The 14,394-nt window shown below is 46.7% G+C and overlaps 1 protein-coding gene across 1 annotated transcript in view; it reads right to left on the reverse strand.

The window, feature by feature from the left end:
• The window catches only part of PDGFRA (platelet derived growth factor receptor alpha), a 51,224-nt gene extending 37,042 nt beyond the window's left edge, over positions 1 to 14,182 (reverse strand). The window contains exons 1-3 of the mRNA XM_024216113.1: positions 14,022 to 14,182; positions 4,407 to 4,467; positions 2,342 to 2,656 (exon numbers count right to left, since the gene is read on the reverse strand). Of these exons, the coding sequence (XP_024071881.1) occupies positions 2,342 to 2,656; positions 4,407 to 4,455 (364 nt within the window). The 5' untranslated portion in view covers positions 4,456 to 4,467; positions 14,022 to 14,182. The remainder of the gene's footprint in view (positions 1 to 2,341; positions 2,657 to 4,406; positions 4,468 to 14,021) is intronic.
• Positions 14,183 to 14,394: the final 212 nt, after the last annotated feature.

Here is a 14,394-nt window from a genome sequence, read left to right on the forward strand (position 1 = left end):
AAGGAATACAGACTTTGTATGAATTTGTATTGTCTAGGAGGGGGCTGGACAATACAAGACATACATTTCTGGGGGGAAATCTAAGACTGGGTGTGTGCTGAGGTCACTCTGCAGTATAACCAAGGCTGCTGAGGCCAAGGAGTGGCCGGCTGGCTGCAGCACACACACATACATAGCTGGGAGTGACTTGCATGCTGGAGGCTGTTTGTGAGCAGTCCAAGCTGGAGGCTACAGCAGCAAAGCAGTGTAAAGGGCACCACAGGTTAGAGGGCAGGGGTGACACAACTACTCATTAGTTTGGATTGCACCCTGGTACATCACAGGAACATAAAAAAAAACCTTCTTGAAGGAGTCTTCTGATATCTGTCTTCATCGTCCTTGTCCTCGAGCTAATAGTGAGCTATTGCACTATCCAGCAGCATCATTTTTGTAGTGGGCCACTTAGAACTGACTTGATACTGAGGTATAAAGCCCACAGGCTCTGCCCACGCTTCAATAACTGTCTTAAGAACAAGTGTTGGTGCTGCAAGTTTTTCAAGGGAAATGTAGAGGGAAATCATGGAAGAGTCATGGTAACATTGCATGTTATGGTCTATAGAAAACCCAAATGCCATTGCAAAACAGACTTCAAAGTTTTAGGGCACTTCACAAAATCTCTGATACTGCCTCTTTCCCCTTACATAATCTTTTTGTAGTCCAGGCATCCTTTTTTTTCCCTTCACAAACATGTTAAAGTTTTACAGGGTGACTTGCAACCTCTTTTCTTTTCCCTTGTTTTCCTGTACTGCTCTTGCAGGCTAACACTCAGAATGCTCACTGCCAGTCTACCAGTCTGGTACTTTGTGTCCCTGCAGTGCTGTCTCTAATCCCCTGTTTCCCAATAGAGCCCCAGGCAGTCCTGTATAATGCTTTACAAAGGCTCTCAATAAAGTTTGTAAAGCCATTTATCTTCACATCCACCCACTTGCTCCCCCATCCACCCATTCACCCTCCCCTGTCCCACACCAAAATCCCCAGATGTCAAATGTTATAGTCTCTTCCTTTTTAAAGACGTTGGCGCTCATGGATTCATGTGACAGTCAGTCATAACTCAGCCAGTGACTCCTATTACAGCCATGACAAATAGGTTTAATAGACTTTTGACTCCAACCTCAGAGAATTGGCAGACAGAAGGACATTCTGTGACATCCCTACCCCCCAGAGTGTGTGGGGGAGGAGGGGGCGAGGTGGGCACTTCTAAAAGGGAATGGGAAGATTACCAGGTGGGGTGATGTTCCCTGAGATCCCTGTTGGGTGGTGTTCTTATTAATAATAATATAATACCTAACTCGGTAGATTCAAAGTGCTTTATGAAGGAGGTCAGTATCATTATCCCATTTTACAGATGGGGGAAACTGAGACACAGAAGGGACGTGGCTTGCCCAGGGTCACCCAGAGGGCAAGAGGCAGAGCTGGGAATGAAACCCAGATCTCCTGGGTCACAGTCATGTGCTCTATCCACTAGACAACACTGCCTCATTGTTTTTGCCATTGTCATTTCTTTGGGTCCAATAGATTTTTCCACTGTGCATGAGAGGAAGTTTGGGGGCAGAAAAGGCAGGTCTTGCTGTGAAAATTGTGGCAAATGATGCATGAAAACACCACATTATTTTGCCAGACTGGCACTCACTGCCATTTCTTGTTTCCACTTCTCTCGTGACAGGCGTTCCAATACATCTACATCTTACTAATCACCTTTGAGTCCACCCTGTTATTATGTGAGCATCCTCCTGCACAGCAGTTCAAGTTTTCTATCAACTAATACATTTCCACACTTCAGATATTTGAAAGTAGCAATATATAGCCTCTGAGCTATCAGTTCAAACCCAATTTAGGTCAATAGAGACCAAGAGCCATTGCCATTCATTGACTATATAGTGGTATTCATGAAGTTAGTTGGTCTCAGTACAGTTCCAAAGAACACATTACACAAGCCACCACCAAATAGTTGGCATTAGTGTTCCCCTGGTTGGAAGCCTTAGCAAAGAAGCCAATGGGCATGGAGACATCAACGTGCAATGTGCACCCACAGAGCTGGTCTCCATGTCTGAGTCGAGGTATCCACTCGGGGAGCACTGCCTTTTTCCTGCGCTTTGTGGAGAGAAAGCTTCAGCCTCCAAGACTGTCAATTCATTACCTTTCATGAGAACTAATTCACACCAAACAAAATCAATGTGAAGAGGAGCATGCCCAGCCCAGATCAAGAGGTTGCTCTCCATTTAAATGCTTAATAGGATCCTTGATATTCCTGCACAGCAACCCAGGCAAACCTTTCTGCTGTAACACAGCATAACCCACTCACCAGGCACATAGATGTAGATATCCTTCCCCTCCACCTCCCCGTCCTCCTCTTGAGTATGATTGTAGTAACAAGTGTATAATCCGGTATGAGCAGCTGAGGCATTCCCCACTTCCAGCAAAGTCACAAAGAGACCACTGTTGTTCTCTTCATTTCTAATGTCTATTCTGTGGCTTCCTTCAGCCATTGGGTATTGCCAGGTCACTTCGCTGTCTCCAGAGCATTTCAGAGTAAACGAGGCATTCAGTTGCACGACCATTTCATCTCTATTCGGAAGAACAGTCGGCAATGGAAGCTGGCAGAAAGTTAGCCATGGTCCTGTCAAAGGAAATGAATAAGTAACCAGTTACTAAGCAGAGCATGCTCACCACATAGATGTGAGAAAGGATGAGTGATTTATCTATAAAACAGCCATGTTTATGGACAAACCAGACACACTAATCTCCCTGTAAATGTGCTCTTTTGAAAGCAGTCACAGCATTTCCCTATGGAGGGCAAAATAATTCCTCTTTGAACCTCTCAGACAAAATGCTGTTCATTTCAGTTCAGTCCGACTTGCATCGAGAAATGAAAGACAAAGAGTTGAAATTAACGATGGCTCTCAACCAAAACCCCAGATCCAAACAGCCCCAGACTTTGGGAGCATTTCATGCTAGATCAACACCTGTATCTGAATATTACAGCTGACCTCTATTTCTGCAATGGGCTACAGAAGTAGCCTGGATCCAAACTTTGGTTATGTCTCCACTGCAAAAAAAAACCAAAAACCTGCGGCAGCAAGTCTCAGAGCTTGGCTCTACAAATTTGGACTGCGCTATGGTGCTAAAAATAGCCATGCAGACATTCCAGCTTGGGTTTTTAAGCCCACCTCAAAGCCCAAGCTCCAGATCAAGCCAGAATGTCTATGTGGCTATATTTAGTGCCATACTGTCAGTCTTGCAAGCCCAAGTCTGTAGACCGAAGCTCTGAGATTCACTACTGTGAGTTTGGGGCTTGAGGGGGGAGCAGTTGCAGTGTAGACATACCCTAAGTGGCTCAGGCCCACCTCTAGTTGAAATGTAGGGAAGACCAGTAATCAAATATAACCATAACTCATTGAACAGGATATTGTAATGGAGTGCTTTTAATGTGCAATCTGGATTTACAAGGCCAGGTTCTCAGGTTTGGGCAAGTTGTACTTTGGCTGGCCAAAGGCTGGCTCAGTCCCCACCCTAAGTGAGAATCCCACCCAGCACCACAGCCCCCGAGGCCCCCGAGAAATCATCAGGGAGGTAGATAAACGGTTTGTATGCCAGAGGACCAGCACAAAGCAGGTTTAGTGGAACCAAGGACTGGGCCCATCATGGTCTCTGTTCTGCTTCTCAAGCCATTGCAAGTATTTTACCTATATTAGCTAGTAATGCTGGCCTTTTTTATATTTGGCACTTTGAGGCAAAGCCTGCCCTGCCCCCCCATTTCCTTCTGCTGATATGGAAGGCCTGCTCGCCAGTGCAGTTATGTGGCACAGAGTAGGAGGATGCAAGGATCCCACCCAGGCAGCCTGCACTCTGCTGCACATCATGGAGCTCTGCTCCCATGTGCTGCTGAAGAAACCATGGCTGGTGCATCAGCAGTGACACAGATCCACTGGCCAAACCTCTTCCCTCCGGAGAGGGAGAAGCAGCTGCAGAGGTTACTATAGCCCTGAGGCTGCAATAGTACCTTCACAGTGGATTCCATTCCCCTCCACCAGGGAACTCCCTTGTATCATATCCATTTCATTGGGCTGCTCACAGGCACCAAGCTGTGATCCTTAATCAGTAACAAAAGATGGACTGTCCATAAAAATATGAATATTTTCAGTAGATTTAATCACAGGCTTGGGACTGTGTTCCCGGCAGCTTTTATTATAATTAATGTCAGAAAAAAAGAATTTACAGCCGCTTGACTGATCATCTGTGCTGTAATTCATGATCACTGATCACACTGAAAACAAATCTATCTGAAACATTGACTGTAGAGCATTGATTTAAGCCCAGACTTACAAAGGAGAACGAATGAAGCGACACAGGGAATTTAGGAATGTTACCTGTCAGGAGACATCCCAGGAGCAGGAATGTCTTTGGGGAAGTACCCATCACTGCGGACAACTGAAACAGAAAAATAGAAAAGCAGGAAAAAGTAAAGTTAGTGAACAGATTGATAAAGGCAACGAGCTATTTGCAGTGCTTCTGACTCCATCGCCAGTTTAGGAGTACATACTGCATACTGCATACAGAGCTCTCTCCGGGAAAGGATATGGACACTTGGGGCCAAATTCTGCACTCGTGGCCCAATCGTGCTGAGCACCTTCTGCCCACAATCCCTACAGCACCTTGCAGAACTGGGCCCATAATTACATTGCTCTATGCATGGAGTAACTCCACAGAAGTGAGTGAAGTTGCAATGGAATTACATCGGTGTAACTGATGGCAAGATCTGGCCTTTGGACTGCTTACAAAATGGGATGGTAGCAATTCTGAGAGAAAGAGTATATTTAAAACCACTTTCTATACTGCAAAGTACCATCATCTGCTAAAGTTCTATTTTACCACTGTATCTACTCTTTAGCTTGTTCAATAAATGCATTTGTTTCATTTAATACGAATTCTCTTGATCAAGAGACCTTCTATTTAAAACACACACTGAAGCTCTCTAGTAAAACACAAGAGGGAGCATAAGACTGCAGTTGTGTTTCTACAGTACCTCTTTTCCCAAGCAGCATGAAGAATAATGGATTATTTGGAGTTTTCTGGCCTTCTAAGCTATACAGAGTAAATAGCCATAAGACAGCAGGCAGTGTTCCAGGGGTAATTGCAACAAATAACTGTCTATCTACACTATATCCACAGGATCTCCTTTGTCCGCATGCTTATTGACCCCCTCAAAGAATTCTAGTAGATTGGTGAGGCATGATTTCCCTTTACAAAAACCATGTTGACTATTTCCCAACAAATTATGTTCATCTATGTATCTGACAATTTTGTTCTTTACGATAGTTTCAACCAATTTGCCCAGTACTGAAGTGAGGCTTACTGGCCTGTAGTTGCCAGAGTCACCTCTAGAGTCTGTTTTAAAACTTGGCATCACATTAGCAATCCTCCAATCATTTGGTACAGAAACTGATTTAAATGATAGGTTACAGATGACACTTAGTAGTCCTGCAATTTCACATTTGAGTTCCTTCAGAACTCTTGGGTGAATTCCATCAGGTCCTGGAGACTTATTACTGTTTAGTTTATCAATTTGTTCCAAAACCTCCTCTAATGACACCTCAATTTGGGACAGTTCCTCAGATATGTCACCCAAAAAGAATGGCTCAGATTTGGGAATCTCTCTCATATCCTCAACAGTGAAGACGGTCTTTCCTACCTCTTGCCACATGTGGAACAAACATATAAAGCAGTGTTGCAAACCAAAATGTGTTTCACACATTGTGAAGGACTTGAGCAGTGTGGTGGCAACATAAAGATTTACAAACTACACCTCTACCCCCATACAACGCTGTCCTTGGGAGCCAAAAAATCTTACCACATTATAGGTGAAACCGCGTTATATTGAACTTGCGGAGTGTGCTGCCCCGCCCCCCTCCCTCCCCGGAGCACTGCTTTACCGCGTTATATCCGAATTCGTGTTATATCGGGTCGCGTTATATCGGGGTAGAGGTGTACCAGCTAAAGGAACATATGCAACAGCTTCAGAAATTCAACAGACAGCATTCCAGCAAAGACAAGCCATTCAGCCTGATTTTGCAATTAACAATAATGGCCATGTGTTTATGTATCTGCCTCCCACTGATAACAGACTCTGGGACATCAAAGAAGTCCTCTGGTTTCAGCCTCTTTTCTCACTTTTATCACATTTATATCCTGTATTTCTTTAGATAAAGTAACCCACTGTACATCTTTAAAGAATTCCCATACTCTGCCTTATTGATCTGACTGCTAACAGCTCACATTCCCCAAGACAGTGTTACCCATACTGTCTGCCAGGTTTCCTTTTGCCTTTACAGATAGAAGGATCTCTTACCACAATATATTGCTTTTATGGACTATTCATTGAAAACAATGCAGTCTATAAAAAAATAATGTGGATCTGATTCTCCTCTTACCCTGATGCAAATCTGGAGTAACTTCAATTGAAGTCAATGAAGCAAGTGATGCTGGTATAAAAGCAGTATAAGTACATGGAGAATCAGGCCTATAATACCCAGTGTAACTATGGGTGATGACACTATGCTGTGACATAGTCAAACAACTTAGCTACCATGCAAGCCAATGGGACCTAAGTGCCTGAATCCAATGCAGCAATGTAGGGATTTACTAGATGTTCATTGACAGACTGGTTGCTCTTTGAGATCTTATTCCTTTGATACCTTCCATCAATGACATATTAACCTATGGGACAAGGTCCAGAGGAACCTACAGCAACTGAGAAAGAGAGAATAGGGATACACATATGATTCTTCATCATGATTCCAGTTTGAATGGAATTGCACATTGTCATGCATCTAAAGAACAATGCCATGCCAATGGGTTCTTGCATATGCTTGCTTTGCCTGCTTGCCTAACTCAGTGCCAATACTTTAGGCAAACTATTGGTGGGAGTAAGTATATTTAGCTCCAGCCTCTAAGTGGGCAAAAAAAATTGTCTCATCCCAGGCAAGAGAAAGAGTTAGTCCATCCCAGCCCTCCATGCTCTTTATTTTAACTATTTTCATTTAGTCAGCTTCAGTAAACACCCCAGGTTCAGTTCAGAACGCCCCATGAACCTAATCCTTATCTGATGTAAATTGAGTCAATAGAGCTACACTAGCTGAGGATCTGGGCCAAGGTCATAAGCACATGTGCAGTGTATGCATACTTATGGTGTGATTCTTCATTCCTTGTACACCCTAGGACACCCACTGATTATAATGGGAATAGGGAGGCATGCAAAGAATGTTAGATCTGGCTCAAATTTCCAAATTAGTCTGCCAATATATATAAAGCAGAGTGTATAGAGTAAAGCAGTAATTGTGTTTATTTAGATTTTTTTAAGTGATCTACATTAAATGTTAATATTTCAGTTACTTATTTAGATGATACTAAATCATGAAAGGAATATAATCAAAATCTTTGTTTATAAGGACCTGGTATGCCAAACGGTTGCTATCAAGTACAATGCTTACCACCATGAGTAGTTCCATTGACTGTGGTGTGTAATTCAAAACAAAATTTGGTAAAATTTGTATCCAGAATTTTGTGAACCTTGATGGAAAAATCCATATAGAAAATAATGAGAGACCCAGTCAGTCATTCTGCACATGCTAGAGGGAAAGCACCAGCACTATGGGGAGGAAAGAATGATATTAATCGTTCATACTGTCATAAATTAGGCAAAGAGCTTCACCAGGAAAGTAAAATTGTATATCCATCATTAAATTACAGAAAATAGCCTCATTTCCCATTTGGTACCAGTCACCTGCATTTAATCCAATTGGCCACGTGATGGCAGTGTTGATCCACACTAATGCAGCCAAACTGCATTTCTTTGGCAGAAAGGAGCGTCAGTCTCAGAGGTGGTAGATGGAATTTGAACGTCTCCATGGATCAACTTGAAACTGTCATTTTATACGGAAATTATTTTAACTTCATATGAGCAATAGTCTTGGTAAAAAGACTTGATCCTGCAACGTTTACTCACACCTGCAGTACTAGTGGAGACTGTTGCAGAAGCAGGTTGAAATACTATTATCTCTTCAGGTTTTGGAAACATAATGATGAGATTATCTTAATTTGGGAATGATTTTGATGCATTTAGTGCAGGTTCTCCCTAAAACTGGCTTCTCTGGGGAAGCTCTGAGCTTTTCCAGGAAAGGCTGGATCAAGGTAAGAAAAAGGAAAACATTGGATGAAAATGGTGTGCTTTACTAGGTTGATGTAAACATGTGGACACTGCCCCCTGTAACTTTTCTTAGTCATTGGCTCCTTTCCTTATAAGACTCCCCCAAAAGCAAGACCCTCTGTACAGTGAACACAGGGCCAGCTCCAGGGTTTTGGCCACCCCAAGCAGCCAAACAAACAAAACAAAAAAGCCGCGATCGCGATCTGCGGCGGCAATTCGGCGGAAGGTCCTTGCTCCGAGCAGGAGTGAGGGACCGTCCGCCGAATTGCCGCCGAACAGCTGGACCTGCCGCCCCTCTCCGAAGTGGCCACCCCAAGCACCTGCTTGGTAAGCTGGTGACTGGAGCCGGCCCTGAGTGAACAATAGCAAGTTCTGAAGATTTCCGTGTGTGCTAAGAGGAAAGGACAACGCAAACCAAAACCAAAAACACTTCTGTGTCTGTCCACTTAAAATACACTAGCAAAGTGCAGTTTAAAATTAAATATTTTTTCTTAAAGAGAGGGTTGCTCCACTGCTCCTTTCAAAATATTTACATTCAGGGTGGCCTGAATATCTCTCCTGTACCACAGCAAAGTAACAGTTATTAAATATCAATTCTAACTCTGTATTAAGTTCTTACAGTGTGTCCAGCACTATACAGGACACACAGGCAGCAATATCTGTCCCAAAGAGCTTACAATCTCAGACCCTAATCCTGCAGTCTGATCAATGGAGCAAACCCCATGTTTAGCCCCTTTGACTTCATAGAGAGAAATAAAGCTTTCTCCTTGCAGATCAAATTGCAGGATCAGGGTCTAAAATTTAAAAAAGAGAAGAGAGTTTAAAGTGGGAAACCCAAAGGAAAGTTTAACTTGAAAGCCTGGGGGTGGGGGCAGGAGATTCTGTCTGTTTGCATTTTAAGCTATTAGCACTTTTTGGGGGGCGCAGTGAGGCAGTCTTCAGAAAACCCTGCTCTTTGAAACAGCTGAAACAAACCTCTTTGGCTCAAGGCCATCAGAGTATGATATGCATCCAAACCCTAGTTTTGACCCAGAGTACAATACAAAGAAAATGAGGTTGAAAATGCACCTTACTACATCCTGCTTTCCTTGGTACCAAAATCTGTATAAACCACCCTGCTATATAAAGATCTCTTTGTAGCCTACACATCTGGTGACAAATAATAGCAAATATGGCCCCAATCCTACAGTCAGAGCCACGCTGGCAGAGTCCTGTGCGTCCCCTCCCCGCACACACTGATGTAATTGCAGAAACAGAGCCATCATTTAAAAGTAAGATGACCAGGGGAACCTGGTGTTTGGGGATTCTGAAATTCCCTTGAACTTTTTACATATACTTTCATGCTTCTTGACACTTTATCAAGTTTTTGGACATATTTCTCTTCATTCAAATCATTGCTTAGCCAGGGACATTTCTAAAAAAAAAAAAAACTGAATAGAAGCTAAGAATGAAGATGCTTGTTTGAAGATCATACTTCCCTGATTCTAGGGCATTTTTTTTAAAAAGCCAGATCTCCATTGTTCAAATTTTGCTTGAGCCAAATGGAAGGTGAACCTCAAAATCTTCGATTTCTGTCCTATTGTTTTTGTCTGATCCTGTCTCTGAATCCACTGACACAGCCCCTGAGTCTGGCTGGAGTGACATTGACTTCAAGAGGATTCTGGGTTGGTGCAGGGAACTGCACTAGTAGATCCCATGCCAGGATCGGCCCCTGAGATTGGAAATTCTTGCGGTCAAGAACCATAGGCCTGATTCCTCAGTGTGTTGCTCCCGCTTTACAGCAGTGTAACCCCACTGAAATCAAGCAGTGGGACTAACCTAAGGGGACGGTACTACTCAGACACAGTCTAGAATCTGGCCAATATGCCGTAAACATTGTAGGGCTCAGGCGGTAACCATAAGAATGACTGCTAGGGGGCAGTACAACACTGCAAACGGCTTTTGCAGAGCCCAGCCTGCCCCAGATTGGATAATCTACTCCTGCCTCTTCCCATGGGAAACATTGTCTGGCATCATCCAGCCTATCCACCACCTCACACCACACAGGCACCAGCCCTGCTCTCCGGCGCTAGCCGTTTAGCTAACGCCTCGTCCCCCACTCCCTCCCCAGAGCGCTGCTTTGGGGCTGCCGAAAGCAACCTCAGCACTTCTGTTAAACCAGGCAGGCTTTGTTTGCGGGGGAAAGTTTCTCTGGCTGCCTTTTTTAACTGTCGATGCTAACAAATGGTGAACGGTTAGGTATGTTCTCGCCACCTACATCCCGCCCCCAGCTTTATGGGAGGAGGCTGAGATGTTTCCCTTATGCACACACCGAAACGTATGGCACTAATTGCTGGCAGGGAAAAAACTGCAGAATCAACATTCCTATAGAATATATATATATACACACACACAGCTGAAGGACGGAGCTCTGTAATTCTTCCCTTCCCCTCCTCCCAGACCTGACTACTAATTTCCTTCTCTCCCTATGGGGCGCAACCAATTCTCCTCTGCGAGAAACCAAGGTTTGAGATTTCAACCTGGAGGAAACTGTGTCAGATCCATCAAACCATTCTTCTCCCCAACTCCGCTCTCACTAGGTCAGGTTAAAATTTCAGTGTGGGTTCAAAACCCAAGTACACACACTCACACATATGGAAAATTCCTGGAGAACTTAATAGAGATGAAACCAGTAAAGTCCATGGAAATTGAATAGGGTGCTATGAAAACTACTCTAAAACCCCTATACATTTCAATAAAAAATGATGTCATTTATGTGAACCAAAATCCTATGGCGGGGAATATAATTCTCAATTACATTCAAAAAACCAACCGTGTGACCCCTTTCTGTTAAAGTCTACAGGACTTTGGCATTATGGCTTGCATGCACACACACATACATACACAGGACTCAACCGGGAAGCCCAGTCAGTCTCCATTGCCAGAGAACAACTGGACATTGTAAAGACTGCCTTGATGTTATCAGTTTGTTTAGTTTGGGGGGGCGCGGGGAATGTTTACATTCACACTTTCAAACCCCCTGTTCTGTTTTTTAAACGTCTGGCCAACGCTTGCCACTTATTGACTGACTCCGAGATAGTGAAGGCCAAATGATACTAGGGTACCCCGAAGCGAAGAAAGTCAACACATTTTAGGGAATACTTATCTATAATGTTTACCATATTGGAAAAAGCCGAGGGAGCTGAGAGTTAGCGAGAAAGGATTAACCTAAAGAGCCCAAGAACAATGAGAGACGCCAGCAGTGACGTCAAATTTCAGCCACTTCGCTATTTTCATAGGAAACAATAGCAAGAGCTTTGCCAAGCTGAAGCAACGACCTTTAGGCGAGCCAGACAGAAACGAAACAAGAGGTGGGGAAGAGCACCACAAAATCGGTCTTCACTGGGGTGAATCAAATGTTTTCCAAGCGCCACATTTCCTTGATCTGTCGCGCTTGTTCAGAACTTCTTTTTCAATCCCCTCCCCAAGCCTTAGAGGCCCACTTCAGACACGAATCCTAGGCCACACTATTCCATGTGCCAACAGATCTCCACAGCGGCTGTGGGGAGTCTGCAGGGTCCCCCAAAGCCGCTTTTCCTGGGGGCTTGAAGAGGTTAGGGATTCACTCTGTGTATGCAGGATGCCCGGTCTTCTGGGAGATCCGAGGCTGAGGACTCCCCTGCGCAGATAAAGGCGTCCACTAGGGATAGAGGGAAAGAGTTTCTCTCTCTGCCTGACCTCAAACCTTCTCAACCCGGGAACGCTCCATGGCTGACACACGACGCAGTTACAGCTGGACGCGCTCGGTGGGGCGAGCGCAATCCGCATTCCGCGGACCACCCGTCTGATGAATGGGCACGGAGAGAGAGGTGTGCACGCCAGACGTGTCACTCCCAAATCTGCTCCCGGGGATGCAATTGTTTGCAAGGCGCTCTTCGCAGGGATTATTGGACATCTGGGTGGGACGTCGCCAAAGCAATTGGAGAATTTGCATGTGGTGGGGTTGAAAACTCCGGACAGAAAATAGCCCTGTAATCCAGGCAGCAGCGCAGTTAAAGTGATGTTTGTCATAAATTTGTTAGTCTCTAAGGTGCCACAAGTACTCCTGTTCTTTTTGTCATTGTAATTACCTCACAGGAACTAAAGGCAGCACGCTCTCCTCTGGGATTTACCCCAGTCTCTGTTCCCAGACGTGTTGCTGAGTCTTGAGGGCCGGTGCTGCCTCCTTAGATCCATCCATCTTGCTCCAAAACACGGTCCAGCCCTGTTCTTAGGAGTGTCTACTCGCTTCTGGGTCCCAGTCCAAAAATGTTGAGCAATGCAGCAAAGAGCCAAGAAGCCATTTCCTAGTCCTCTCGGGACTTTTCCAGGGGGACTCCAGCCTGGCAGGGTCAGCAAGTTTCAACCTCAGCGCCCGACAAAATCCAACCAAACACCTCACAAACACCGCACAAGGGCTGATGGTCCCTTACACTCCCTGGGCACAACCCAAAGGGCTCGTCCGTCTGGGCTGCCAGGGACGGGGCAGACAGCTAGGGGATGCTGGCAGCTCTGTGGCTCTGGCATCGCACGAGGAGCGCAGCTGGGTGTGTGTGAACTGGGACACCGCCAGGTAACAGCCCAGAGCGCAGAGTTCAGCTTCCCCGCTTGCAGGGAGAACGGAGAGCGAGGTGTAAAAACCGCCGGGCTCAGGGATCGGGATGGGGGATGATTTGCCCCTGCAGACAGTCCCCCGCCAGGGGAGGGGGCTCGGGAGGGGCAGGAAAAGACGAGGGAGGGACAATGGAAGAGAGGAACGGCAGATCGGACCTGATGGAGGGAAGGAGGGCTAGATAAAAGCCAAGGGGGGATTGGGACCACGGCGACCAAGTGAGGGTCCGAGAAAGACCCTCCTCTTACCTCCGCCAAGCCCTCTCAGCTCCCCGCGTACGCTGCCCCGAGAGCTGATCCGAGCTCCTCGGCAAACTCTCCGCTTCCCTTCCCGTTACGGGATTCCTCCGCCGATCCCTGTCTTCACACAAAGGGCTTCACTCCAGATTGGCGATAGGGGGGCGCGGAATCGCTCCCAGCCCGTCGGCAGGAATGCGGCGCGGTGGCCCCTCCGCCCCAGCCCAAATGTGTTTGTCATTAGCGCAGCCTTTCCGCCAGCGGGGCAGCCTCCTCCAGACAGGGGCCCCGCGTCCCCCGAAGGGTGGTCCCCGGCTGCCGCCCCCCAGTCCAGACTGTCGGGGGCCCCTAGCCCCGCCACTCCCGGGCGATCGCTGCTCTCTCCCCTGCCCCCAGGCCGCTGGAGCTCCTGTTCCATCCATCTCCGGAGCCGAAGGGGACCGGTGATACGTGTCCATCCGTCGCTCCTCGACCAGTGCCCTCGCTGCCTTTCTCGGGGTCCAGCGAGTGCCCCGACCTCGCCCGCCCCCCGTCTCCATCCAACCCCCCCATCGCCCCTCTCCACAGCCCTCTCCAACAAAGCGCGCTGCCTCCATTCAGAGCGTTCTCACTGGAGGGGGAACGCGTCACCTTCCCGGGACAAACCACCTTCCCAGCCCTAGCAACTCTCCGTGCGAGCCCCCCAAGGAGGGAGCTGCCCGCCGAGGAGCGAAAGTCTCCAGCGCCCTTTGAGTCTCAGGCGCAAACTTCCAGAGTTAGGGTTCCCAGCGAGGATCCCCTGAGGTGAGCCGCCCCCGTGCCCTGGCTCTCCAGTCCACACAGGGGCTGATCCCCAGCAACCTTCCATTCCTTGGATCCGGATCGGCAACGTCCCCTGGAACGAGCATAAAAAGTGGAAACCCCCCCCCCTTACCTTCCCGTTCACACGTTAATCCGCAATGAAAAGTCTAGAGAAAGAGTCAAAAATATGTCCACGTCCTCTCTGACTTTTCCTCCTCCTCCTCCTCCTCCTCCCTCGTTCCCTCCAGTTCAGACTGCAGTGCTCTCAGAGACCGCGTCTTGTAATTGATTCGATGTTAGAGTCCATCCTTCCAAAACTAATCATTTGCTTTAAGTAAATAGCTGTCAGGAAATGAGCCCCCCTCGCCCCTTCAGAATAAGAGCCGCCCTGGTCCGGTCCGCGCCTGAAGCCCAGCCTCCAGCGGCTCTTACGCAGGCAGGGGGGCCAGTCAACCTCCAGCCGCGGAGAGGAGGGGCGGCAAGTGGAGCCATATGGCCGGGAAATG

Source organism: Terrapene carolina, unplaced genomic scaffold (genome assembly GCF_002925995.2).
Source record: "Terrapene carolina triunguis isolate 2854851 unplaced genomic scaffold, T_m_triunguis-2.0 Scaffold66, whole genome shotgun sequence".
Lineage (NCBI taxonomy): Eukaryota > Metazoa > Chordata > Testudines > Emydidae > Terrapene > Terrapene triunguis.